At 47.4% G+C, this 13,212-nt stretch overlaps 1 protein-coding gene across 13 annotated transcripts in view; it reads left to right on the top strand.

Moving 5' to 3' along the window:
- Positions 1-13,212, top strand: part of MID1 (midline 1) — a 593,315-nt gene that overhangs the window by 480,938 nt on the left and 99,165 nt on the right. For 9 of the 13 annotated variants that reach the window (XM_072744773.1, XM_072744772.1, XM_072744774.1 and 6 more), the window contains one exon: positions 6,599-7,314. In XM_072744773.1, the coding sequence (XP_072600874.1) occupies positions 6,655-7,314 (660 nt within the window). In that variant the 5' untranslated portion in view covers positions 6,599-6,654. The remainder of the gene's footprint in view (positions 1-6,598; positions 7,315-13,212) is intronic. The other 4 variants (XM_072744779.1, XM_072744778.1, XM_072744776.1 and 1 more) reach the window with 1 other exon arrangement.

Below are 13,212 nucleotides of genomic sequence, written 5' to 3'. Positions count from 1 at the left end.
ATCTCTGCACCCTCACCACCAGCTGTCCATCTCTGTGTTGATTAATTTTCCTTAACCCCAAGAGGCACGAGCCTCTGACATCCAGATTGATCGTGGGGGATTTCGAGGACTAGGTGGTCATTTGGCTCAGGCCACCCATTCACGATTGGCCTCAAATTTAGATTCTGAGTGTCATCTCCGTGTGAGATTTGTATGTGCACTTGCGCGTGCACGCCTGAATCGGTCCCAGAGCTGACCCAGCTCTACTGAAACAATGGCATGAATCATTTAAACCGGGGTCCCATTACTGATCACTCTGCTATGTATCAGGAAATCATATTTTGGAATGAATACTTTGGTTATTTTGTAAATAGGATAGTCACACTGCTTTGTGGTTTTCAGCCAGAAGCTTTACTTTGTTCATCGTAAACTTCTAGGACACGTCGCACTATTTATAGCCATCTTCTAAAACAATTCTTCTTTGTTTAATATGAAAACTCCAAATACAACAGCGGCCGGGGTTCTTTGGGCCTCTGGGAGGTTCTGCAGTCAGCTTAAAAAAGCCAGAAAACAAAACCAAGAAAATAAACACGAAACACACAAAAGCATCTCACAAAGGAAAAAAAGGACTTGTGCTAGGGACATAAGCAGAGGCAGTTGTTAAAAGCCCTAAACGGCCCCATCTCCTGGGTCCCTGGGACGGGAGGCGAATGTGTGGGAATCTGGTTGAAGAAGCGGTTCGGGAGAAGCTCAGGCCAGGTTTTGACCCCCGAGCTAAGGCATCCCACGGGACTCGTGGCCAGCAGGGAGCCGCTCATTGTTTAGGCCTTTAAGAGAAATGACAGGAAAAAGCTGTGGTGCCAGAAGCACGTGGCAAAGATGAAACTGAGGGGCAGAATGACTGGAGGTAAGAAATCAGATTAGGAGGTGGTTGGTTGGTTGGTTGGTTGTGTGGCAGGGAGGCAGGCGGTAACAGGCTGGGGACACGGGCAGACCCGGGTCAACCCAGAGGCAGCGCGAGCAGAGAGAAGGAAGCCAGTCACAGAACCAGGGATTGACACTCGCATGTCTTGGCCAACGATTTGGGTTTGGAGGAAGGAGAGTGTGGGGCTTCCTATTGATGCAGGAAGAAATCACCACCAACATGATGGCTTGAACCACACTGGAGGTCAGGGTGTCTTAGGGGCTGCGTTCCTTCGGGAGGCTCTAGGGATGAGGAATCTGTTTGCCTTCTGCAGCGTCTAGAAACAGCTCACGTTCCCTGACTTGTGGCCATTCCATCTTCAAAGCCAGCAATGGTCATCGGTCATCAAGTCTTTTCTGCATCTCATGGCCTGGCCCTATACTCCTTTGCCTCTCATTTCCACATTTAAGGGGAGCCCTTCTGATTGCATCAAGTCCACGTGGATAGTGCGCTCATCTCCCCATTTTCGGGCCAGCTGGAGCCACGTCAGTTCCATCTGCAGCCTGCCTTGCCCTTTGCCTTGTAACCTAAAGTAGTCACAGCTTCTGGGGCTTAGGATGTGGCCGTGTCTGGAGGCCATTTATTCCGCTCCCCGCCAGGGAGGGAGAAGTAGAATGTGTGGTGAGTTTCTGACTTTCAGCGATCGGGAGAATGGAAGCACCATGAGGAGGCACCAGAGGCTTGTAGGGCAGACAGGTTTGGGAGGGGAGCTGATGAAACCCATGAGATGCACGCTCTGAATTGCGGCATTTACAGTAAATGAGGCAGAGAACTGTCAGTGCTGAGCTGGGATTCTGGAAAGAGGTGGCCTGTGAGAGACAAGCCTAGGAGTCATTCTCAGAGATGCTGTAGGAGAAACGAATGGACGACCTGGACGGCTTTTTCTTTAATTGAGGTGTTGTTGACATATAACTATATTAGTTTCAGGTGTGCAGCACGACTCCTTGGTTTGCATAGAGCGGGTTATTAACTACAGCCACCGTGCTGCACACTACATCCCCAGGCCTTACTTCTTTTACAACTGGAAGTCTCTACCTGCTTTGATGACTTTTGGATGGAAGGCTAGACCCTCAGCAAACAGCCAGGCTCTGCCTCGCTGGAAGGAGAGGTCAGCAGTGGTTAGAGAGGGGAGAATCGGAAGAGCACAGCTTCGGGTGACATCCAGAACGAGAGAGGATGGGACAGGAGGAAGTCGGAGGTGTGAAAACATTGACATTACCATTTTTCCTCGGAAGTCTTGAGTCTGTAAGAAAGTTTCTCGAAAAGGTGTCTTGCATCCAGTACACCCGACTGCAGCCCGTGACTGAGGATTGTTCGGAGTGAGTTCTGGAAGGAACCAGAGGGAACATCTGTGGACCCTCTCCCAGGGCCACACAGCTAAGAAACAGCCGAGCTGTGTAGACTGTCTGGCCAACCCATCCGGCTCTCCTTTCCCTCTGTCCCTCTGACTCTGTTCTAGACTCCAAACCGTGGACAGGCAGAGGTGTGAGCTGTAAATTGTTGCCATTCCCAGTTTGTTGCAAGGAGTTCCCATGATTACCCACATCCTCCTCTGAATGAGGACCAATCAGCCCATTCAGAAAAATGTTGAGCTATAGAATTTCCTGACAATGACATGCACGTGTGATTTCCTTCCATTGTAGGGAAGGCTGAGAATCCCTCTCGCTCTCTCTTTTGAGGCTTAGAAATTAAATTATGGGCGTTAAGAAAAGGAAACGATGACATTTTTCACAAACTCCCTCCTCCCTCCCCCACCTGTTTGATGAACCCTTGTTCGTCTTCAAAAATCCTTCTTGGGTCTTGCCTCCTTTCCGAAGCTGCCGGTCTTCCCCTACCCCGTCTTCTGGCACGTGTCTTTTGTTATGTTGCACAGCAGTTTGTTCATGTTTTCTCTCCCCATAAGATCACTGAGGCAGGGGCCAAGTATTACCATTGTTAGAAGGGCTCAATATTTGGTGGAAGTATGAATGGTATTTTCACTTCTTGGGAAGCTGGAGAATAAACCATGCTCACTTCCTCGGGTGGGGGGATGGCATGCATGCTCGCCAGTAACATATTGTCGAGGAACATAACAAAAATATTACCCGTGCCGCAGCAAGATCTGCATAAGGCAAGAAAAAGGTCAGATCCACCATAGATCTGGAACCCAGAGCCCCTCCCCTGCGGGCAGCATGCAGGCAAAAGACTCAGAAAATTGGCTGCACCTCCGCTCGCATCCAGGTATTTAGTCATCACTTAATACAATTAAACCAACATTTACGGCGTAGACACTCGCACAAAGCACCGCGCCAAGCGCTATGGCAATAAAAGAAAAGGATCCTGTTCTGAGCAGCTGCTATTAAATCATTCTTACGTGAAGTGCCCCTAAGCGCTCGCCTCACCATTATTTCCACTGATGTCAGGGTGAAATCCCATCGCACATCATTTCCCGTTAGCAGCCGAAAGCCTGTACCCGCTTGTCCGAGTCTCCCTCCGCCCCTCGTTCCGTTGTCGCCCACGCGGCATTTCATTCCTGTCTCTTTGCGGGGGAGAGTCTCGCTGGTATTTTCTCTAGCTCTGCGTGTCTCTATCTTCTATGTGAGTCAGCAAAAGAAGGTCCTCGGGCCAAATCCAGCTTGCTACCTGTTTTTGGAAATCCGACATTACCGGCCAGCCGCACTCACTCGGGTGTGTACTGTGTGTGACTGCTTTTGCGTGTTACCACACCCGACTTGAGCAGCGCAACAGAGACTGTCTGGCCCGCAACGCCAGAAATAGTTACTGTCTTGCCCTTTCAAGAAAAAGTTGGCTGACCTCCCCTCAAATCTGCTGAGAGATCCTTTGAGGCAGTGGCTGGGTTGCGTGCTCTGAGGTTTCTAACCCCAACATCTGTACGTTTACCAACTCATTCAACAAATGTTCGCGTCCCACTGTGTGCAAGGCAAGGTTCCAGGTGCTGGCGGTGTACCTCCCGCAAAGAGCAAAGCAAAGTCTCTGCTCTTGTAGGGTTTACATTCTACTGGTGGGCTGCTGGGGAGGGATGGCTCAGTGACCAGACTAATAGGATGCGTTGGGTGACAAAAGTTTGGGGGAAAGACAAACTGAGGCGGGGGTGGGGGGAGAGGATTGCTGCGATGGATGGGCAGGTGGTCGTGGTGGTAGCAGGGGAAGTGGCCTTATGTGGGACGGGCTCAGCGTGTTTGAGGAATCGCAAGGAGGCCTTGTGCCCAGAGCAGAACCAGGGGTAGCGTGGGAGGAAATGAGGTCATTGTCTGAGTCTGTGTTTTCTGGGGCTGGTTTTCTTCTGGTGAGTTGCTCTCTGACTGAGATGGGAAGCCCCTGGAGGGTAGAGCAGAGAAGAGGCAGGCTCAGTCGTGCCTTAACAGGCTCTCTGGCTTCTGAGTAAAAGATTGGGAGCGGGGGCAAGAGGGAGCCGAAGGCAGGAGGCCTTTAGGAAAGCTATTGTGATCATCCAGGTGAGGCACGATGTTGGCTGGCCCACGATCATAGAGCTGGGATGGTGAGGATGCTGGATTCCGGCTTCTGGAGCCAGCTCCCTCAGTGTCTCCTGAATACAACATCAGCGTTTCCACTGGGGTCGGCAGCAGAATCACCTCTAGAAATGGTTGATTGTGACACGCTGGGGTGGGATCCTGGCACCTGGCATAAAAAGGCAGTCATCACGGCTCTCCAGACATGACTGGGGCTCATCCTTCCATTGGGATCTATCGGTAGGCGTTCTTGTGACGCCTGAGAACAAAGCAGACCAAAAGGGCAACGTTTTCCCTTTAATTTACGTCCTTCAGATGGAAAGGGAGAAGTTCAATTTAGAGATAATTCTGTTTTTTCCATGATCAACCAAAATAATGGTTAATAGCTGACCCCTTTCAATTTCTTCCAAGCCATGTGTCGGAAGGGGTGGCTAGGGCCGCGTGGGGACGGCGGGTGTCTCCCCACGGCAGCCCTGGGGTTGCCACTGCGCGTTGTGGAAACATGAGCAAGCTTTCATATTTCAAATCTCAGCTGCCCATTTATTCTTCCGCCTGTGGTTAACGTTAGCGAAGGGCTGAGGATCTTTTTAAGATACCAGGCTCCTATGAAGCCAGCAGCTCTTTAATTTTTAACAAACTCAGCAGCCACTTGACGCTTTTTAATGATCAGTTCCCATTCAGTTGGTGGCGAGACGAACAGGAGCTTAACCAAAGCCCCCCCCCACCCCCATGGTGTTTCTGAGGGATGCTGTGGCAGGAAGGGCCAGCATATTCTAGAAATCCGCCAGTTTTGTCAATAAACGGAGGTGTGAATACAAAAAGGCCGCCTGTCGGAATCACTCAACGCAGCTGGGGTTGAGAAGCCTTCCCACGAAGCGGGAAGCCAGCCCCCCCGAGGGGGATGGGACCCCCGCGTCCCCTGGCGAGCGGCACCGTTCTCCCACAGCCCGCAGTGCGCGGCCGCTGGTGTGCCCGGCGCTGCTCCGCAGACCTCTGCTAATGGCCTCGAAAGGGAGAAGGTTCAAAGAGCCTTGGTTCCCAGGCCTGCTAATGAGCGCGAGGCCTCCTCCCCGCTAACGAGCCGGGTTTGTGTGGGATTGTGTCCCCTGCCCCCTTGGCCAAGGGGGGGGGGCAGGCCCGAGTTCACAAAAGCAGCCCGTCGAGGTGGCGCGGGGAGTGCGCAGCTGGGCCACCCGAGGGCAGCGCGGCGGGCAGCACGGAGCTGGCGGGCCCGGCCTGTCGCTGGCCGCGGGGACAAGCCCTTGACCGGCCTCCGCCGGCCTCCTGGGAGGCCTGCGACCGCTTTGCAGCGCTGCCCAAGCTGCGATCCTAAGCACTTGTCCAGTGAATCTGGGGGCCACGGGAACCCTTGTTCTAATTAACTACATCGCTATTAGTCATTGGTACCCGGGCTCACCGCAGCCACCGAAAAGGCCCGCAGATGTTTCTCTCTGCTCCGCTCTGCCCACCCACAGCCCACTGCCGGATTAAACAATAGAATTATTCAGGAGAGTAACGAGCGCATGCCAAAAACCATCGCCTCGATCCCAGTCATCTCTGAGAAAGTCAGTTTTTCCTCAGGAATATATTTTGGAAGCTGACATCCCATACTTAGGCATTATCATTTCCGCTGAAGTCATGCGTTTGAATTCCTGCCCATTTCGTGCCCATGTGCGTGAGGAGAGCCTCCCTAACTTCTCCCGAGCCTGCTCTGGAATCGCGGAGTCCAAAGGCCTGCAGACGCGTACACACTCACGAGTGTAAGTTCGTCAACTCAGAGTTAGGAAAGAGTCCGGTTCATTAATTAACGTCTCTACAATTTTCATTCTCGACACAAGGTAAAAGTTGGCCGTGACACAATGAGATGATTGTGATGGGATACAAACCATGGCGATTACGGTTTCAGTAACTTGCCAGTGGGGAGTGAGACCTTTTTGACAAACAAAATTTGCGAAAATAGGAAAAAAAAAATGTGCTGCTTGCAGTGGCTGGAATTGGTGTTGCTGGCTCAGGGTGTTTCTACCCTCCTTGTTCCCCCAGCGAATAGAAAGAGAATTATGTGGGACGTACACACATTTACCCTTCCATGACCTGGGTTTGGAATGATTCCGAGATGCATTCAAAGCTGACAGCTGCCCATGGCTGACCCCCTTGCGCCTAATCAGATCTCCCGTTCTGTTTCCAGATAGCTGATCAGCTTCCTTGGATTTTGCTGATGACCCAGGAGAGCTTTGCCTGAAGATGGAAACACTGGAGTCGGAGCTGACCTGCCCTATTTGTCTGGAGCTCTTTGAGGACCCTCTCCTGCTACCCTGCGCACACAGCCTCTGCTTCAACTGCGCCCACCGCATCCTGGTGTCACACTGCGCCACCAACGAGTCTGTGGAGTCCATCACCGCCTTCCAGTGCCCCACCTGCCGACATGTCATCACGCTCAGCCAGCGAGGTCTAGACGGACTCAAGCGCAACGTCACCCTGCAGAACATCATCGACAGGTTCCAGAAAGCATCAGTGAGTGGGCCCAATTCCCCCAGCGAGACCCGCCGGGAGCGGGCGTTCGACGCCAACACCATGACCTCCGCCGAGAAAGTCCTCTGCCAGTTCTGTGACCAGGATCCTGCCCAGGACGCTGTGAAGACCTGTGTCACTTGTGAAGTGTCCTACTGTGATGAGTGCCTGAAAGCCACTCACCCAAACAAGAAGCCTTTTACAGGCCATCGTCTGATTGAGCCAATTCCGGACTCGCACATCCGGGGGCTGATGTGCCTGGAGCACGAGGATGAGAAGGTGAATATGTACTGTGTGACCGATGACCAGTTAATCTGTGCCTTGTGTAAACTGGTTGGGCGGCACCGAGATCATCAGGTGGCAGCTTTGAGTGAGCGCTATGACAAATTGAAGGTTAGTCCGATCCGCCTTAAGCCAACCCCTTTCTGCCAGCAAATGTCATGGAAATAAAAAGTGTATTCACTGCTCGCTGCATGGCAGGTGAAGGTTTTCTCTTCACCTTTGTTATCTGATTAGTTTTAGCATGTTTTTTGGCAGCCTATAAATGTTGCACAATAAGGGTATCTTGTAAAAGTTGACTGCTGCTTGTAATTTTAGCGTTGTCAAGGTGAGGGCGAATTTGAAAAATCTGGATCATTTTCAGTCCTTGCAGTTGAGAGAGGAGGGGGGGACGGGGGGGAGAAGGAAAGAAGGAATGGCAGATAAAATCTGGCTTTGGGCATTTGGGGGGCATTTATTTTCTTCACTCGTTAAAGAAAGCTAATTTCACCCGAATTGTACCTATATCCAGTTACTTGCACAAACAAAAGGATAGAAGGAGGAATGCCTATAGCAAATGCGGGATTTCAGAGGACATGTGACCTTGTATTTCTTGTGTGAATGATATCTGGCTTATTGGTGAGCTAGAGTGCTCTGACCATCTCGGGTTTCGAGAAGGAATTCCTTTCCGAATAGGCTTTTCATTCAGTAAGGTTACAGGCAAGACTGTTTGAACTTCACTTTTAACATGAAATTATCAACCTAACTCCAGCTCGGGGAATGATAATTAATATGACTATATGTCAAATTAAAAAATCACTCTCTAAATATGGATAGAATGCACCAGGGAAGAAATAAGTCAGGTCTCCAGATGTCTGATCAACTGCAGGCGACGGTGGGTCTAATTATGGCAAACTCAGCCGAGAGTTTGCTCGAATAGTGAGATACTGTGCACACCGGTTAATTTTAGATCACAAGACGCCAATTAAAAGGAAAGGAAGTATAAATTAAGAGCTTTGAGTAAATATATATTGAAGTCCTTCCTCTCAGGAAAAACACACTCTGTGTTGTTGAGCAAACAAAAAAATGAGTCATGTGACCGAGAGTGTTATCACTCAGAGTACATCGTCACCTTTCACAAATGGTTCCTGTCACCTTGCCTTGGCGCTAATGGGTGGTGCATTTACCGGGACCTCATAGTTTATTTTGTGACGCTGGGATCAAGGGACAACACCTGTGATTTGGTTTGGCTGTTTCTTGAGATGCTGAGGGAGATCGGTGAGCTGAAGGGAATCCCGCTTCTGCATGTCACTTGGGGAACAAGAGCCTCACCTGGGCAGCATGCCTCGCTCTTAAGTGTTCAAGGACGACGGGTGCAAATCCATCTGTAAACCTGGAGAGGAAGTTAAGCCCAAGGATTTAGGTGCTGGGGATAAGGGGAGACAGATGCCGGCCGGTTTTCTAGTATAGTGCACGGCACTAGCCAGAAACACACGGCTAGAGTCAATGATAGCAGAGGCAAAGCGTGTGTGAATTGGGCCTCTGATAGTCTTCGGAAATCGATACGGCATTGATCTCGGAAACCAAGGTGGTCATCTCCCCCACTCCTTTTCAGTTGGGGACAGAACGTTTAAGATGACTGGACATAGGTGTTTGTGTTTTCCAAAATGTAAACAGGGCGGACGGGGTCTTAATCAAAAAGATGTTCCTTTGACTGGATTGACACTGCCTTTTAATGATCGATTGTTAAAACACCACAATGACTGATGTTCAGTATGCAGCAACCTCCAGACTTGATATGTACACTTGGTAGTCAGGTTCTGCTCATTATTTGTGTGCTATCATAGAGGAGTTATTAATTATTTACAGAACATTTCCAAATGTACGAGGAGATACAGTCCTGCTCTCAGCCGTTTTTATGATGAAAATGAAGCTCTTCAATTATGAGCCCTGCACACTTGTGCGATCAAGCCTGTGGGTTAGCGGTTGTTGATACTGTCACCGGGAGGGCCTGACAATTAACAATACAGTATATTTTGTCCTGTAATTGGAGAAATATAAGCATATAAACATCAGCCAGTGTGCCAAAGCACATTTACAGCCACTCAACAAAACATGCTTATGAGCATTTCTTTACAGCCATTGCACAAAATGTGCTTGTGAGCATTTAAACAGGTAACCTGCTAGCATCGAATGTCCTCAAACACGCCACTTCCATTAGAATAAAAAGATCATAAGAATATGTTGACATTTGAGGTGTCTGTGATAGTTATCACATAGTTATGAACCTATGTGCTTTTTTAATTTTGGTTTAAAACCCATGTACAGGGCAGCCCGGGTGGCTCAGCGGTTTAGCGCCGCCTTCAGCTCAGGGCGTGATCCTGGAGACTCGGGATCGAGTCCCATGTCGGGCTCCCTGCATGGAGCCTGCTTCTCCCTCTGCCTGTGTCTCTGCCCCTCTCTCTCTCTCTCTCTCTCTCTCTCTCTGTGTGTGTGTGTGTGTGTGTGTCTCATGAATAAATAAATAAAATCTTTTTTAAAAAAAACCCATGTACAACATGGACATTAATCTTTGAAGAAGTAATAGCGTGTCGAAAGGACCAAACCATGGAAGGGTATTTTTTTGTTGTTACTTTGGTCTGAACAAGTGAAGGTGCTCTGTAAGTGTCTTTTTCTGAGGCTTTAGCATCTCATACAGAAATGGATCTGGATGATGTGGAAATATCAAGCATGGAAAAGGTGAGGGTGCTTTCAAGGAGAAGTGGATAGATGCGCCGTACTTACTTGGATATGTAAGGAGGCAGGTGTCTCCTGTTGGAAAATGTGTTTGTCCTTTCTGTTAGTAAAAGCCCATTATTCGAAGACGGGAAGTCTGCAATGATTATGAAGAACAGTTATTTCTCACAGTAATCTTAAATTTCGGGGGGACTTTTCCTCATATTAGGTCTCAGTATGCATGCACTTATGTAAAGAATTGGAATGTACTTTTGTACAACTCTCTTGCTAGGTACAAAAGAAAAGAAAGCATAAAAATTCCAACATGTAGAATTTATGCAAATGAAACCTTCCATGTCATCTGAAATAGTATCATGTCAGTGATCTAGTGCTTTCAGAGACTATGCATTGGGAAGCACTCATAAAATATTAAAGCAAAGAGAAAATTAAACCAGCATTTCCTGAACTCTATTTTAAGATAAAAAGAGAAAAGTCTTCCTGCCAAATGCATGTCTCTAAATGGAGCATGTCATAATGTGGACCTGTTTGCATCATTTTAATTGAATTCTAAGAAGCCTCTCAGTCCTCAAGTCTGGATTAAAAGTTTGATTTGTGATCCACATAACACTTGACAGAATTGAATATAATGTATTGCAGAGTTTTCAAGGAATTGCAATGCAGTAATTCCATTTTTTTCTGTTCCATTGTGCAATGTGGAGGCTCTTGGTCCTTTTTGCTAGTGGTACCTTTGAAAATATACTAACTGGGAAGAATTGACCTTTCCTTGCCCTTCAACTTCAAGTCAGCTGATGCTGAAGGTCCAAACCATTGTTTTGCATTTGTGACTCAAAAGGCTGGCCGAAGGAGTTTATTCGTACGATGCCCATTTCAGTGGGTCATCCCATTGGACTTTTGTCATTGTCTGATAAAGGCTCCAATTAAAGCTCAGCCTGCCTGTGCAGTCCTCATCTAGAGGTAAAGACGAGGGATTTCACTCTTGGGTTTCATTTATAGATTGTAAGGTTCCATAATTTTGAAAGTCCTGTACTTTATTTGCAATTGGGAAAGTTGTAAGTGGATACATAGCTAGGCTTTTTTTTTTCTCTTTCCTTAGAATTTCTATAACTTGTTTCTTTTTTGAAAATAGTAGCAGATATAGTGCAGTTTCCATGAAAGGGTGTGTGTGTGTGTGTGTGTGTATGTGTGTGTGTGTTGCATGATGTCTCCACAGCGTGGATAGAGGCCAGAGATGCTTGTCCGTCTGCTTAATTCTCAATACATTCTTACCAGCTGCTTCGCTGATTGACCTTCGCTTACTGACCCTACATGAAAACTTAAATTCATACTCATATTGCAGATATTTATTCTTCTATATGACGAAGCATTCTATATAGTATAATTTCTAAATAAGAGCTGAGCCAGATATTACATAGTATTTTATGCAACGGGACAGGAACCATTACTTTGGTCTATATTGCATTTTGTTGGCTTAAATGGTGTGAATCTCGATAAACTAGATCTCAACTGATTGTAGGACAGTTCACATTTGTTTCATGCCACTATGCGATGGACACTTGATAGACCCATTATACCCATTGTTTCATTTATCCTCCAGTTAACCATATCTGGCACAGTGGTTTTTTTTAACAGGCCACCAAAAAGTAAGCTAATATTTGCTTAAGAAATGAAAAGGCACAGTCTCCTTCCTTCATGGAGCTTATAGTCTAGTAGAGAATTCCAGTTGGGTAAATATTGGTGGTGGAGCGAGACACACCATGTCCAAAGCAGGGACACCAACCCCAGCCCTGAGTGATGGAGAACAGCTTCCCAGGAAAGGACCATTGATTGCACCCACCATTCCAGGCCTTTTATTAGGAAATGTGTCCAATTTACTAGATGTCTGTAAATTCCCTGGTATTAATCATTCTTTTTTATTGTTATCTCATGTGACATCCCTTGTGTGACCCTCTCTGTGGATTCAAACTAATTCACTATAATTCCAGGCAAGATTTTAATCTAAAATACGAATATACCCTATGACGTTTCACCATATGATACTACATAGTGAGATATGTGGGTAAGTCAGACATGTGTCTTGTAAAATGTTTTTGGTTATATATGCGGTCTCATCAGTTCGAACTGGCTGCTTCCAAATGCACTTCCGCTTGTGTTTCTTTGAGTCTGCAAAGTATGTTTAAAGTTCCTGTGCGATAAAAATATGTTTTCCAAATATTTGTAAGTCATGTTAAACTTATATTTTATATTACTGTATTGTATTTAATTTTTTTAAGATTTTATTTATTCATGAGACACACAGAGAGAGAGGCAGAGATGCAGGCAGAGGGAGAAGCAGACTCCAGGTAGGGAGCCCAATGTGGGACTTGATCTCAGGATACCAGGATCACGCTCTGGGCCGAAGGCAGATTTTCAACCACTGAGCCCCCCAGGCATCCCTCTATTTTATTTTTTTAAGTTAATTGTATTTTTTTAATTCATAAGAGACACACAGAGAGAGGCCGAGACATGGCAGAGGGAGAAGCAGGTTCCTCCCGGGGAGCCTGATGTGGTACTTGATCCCAAGACCCCGGGATCATGACCCGAGCCAAAGGCAGACACTCAACTACTGAGCCACCCAGGTGCCCCATAAACCTATATTTTAATGTTCGTATTTTGGTACCAAAAGGATTTATGATTTATGGAGTAGAAGAAAACATCTCCAGGGATAAGTTTTTAACAGGAAGCTCAAGTCACATCCTTCTCCCTGAAGAATCTCCTCTTGCCCTTCCTTCACCTGCAAAGAGGAAGGTATTTTGGCCTGATGCTTGATTATTCCTGGAATCATTTTCAGTAAGTTTGGAGAGTTCTGGAAAATGCACAGAAAAGCATACAGTCAGGTGGCTGTGTAAACAAATGTCGGTCTTGGGCACCTCCCTTAATGTTCGAGAAACAGAGCTAATGATGTACTTCCTTGCATGGCACTTGGGAAGACATAATAAAATGTTTCACATAAACCCTCGGTGTCGTGCCTGGCACAGAGGAAGCCCGCAGTGTGTGTTAGAACACACAATGTCTGTTGGAAACCGGGGGCTGGAGCGGTGTGCTATGATGGTTAAGGTATGGACTTTGGAGGGAGACGGCCTTCCAATTATTTTGTAAAACTGCTTGTATTATTTGCGAGATAAGGGTCCATGTCGTTGCTTTAATGTGTTCTGTAGCTTTGTTTCGAAAGCCCCTGGCAAAGGCCAGAGGCACAGGCATGAATAAACACTTGTTGATGGACGTGTCCAGAATTGATGGCTTAGGGAGGGCTGTTTCAGG

Source organism: Vulpes vulpes, chromosome X, assembly GCF_048418805.1.
Source record: "Vulpes vulpes isolate BD-2025 chromosome X, VulVul3, whole genome shotgun sequence".
Lineage (NCBI taxonomy): Eukaryota > Metazoa > Chordata > Mammalia > Carnivora > Canidae > Vulpes > Vulpes vulpes.
The sequence above is the reverse complement of the archived record's forward strand: the minus strand, read 5'-3'. Positions and strand labels throughout refer to the sequence as shown.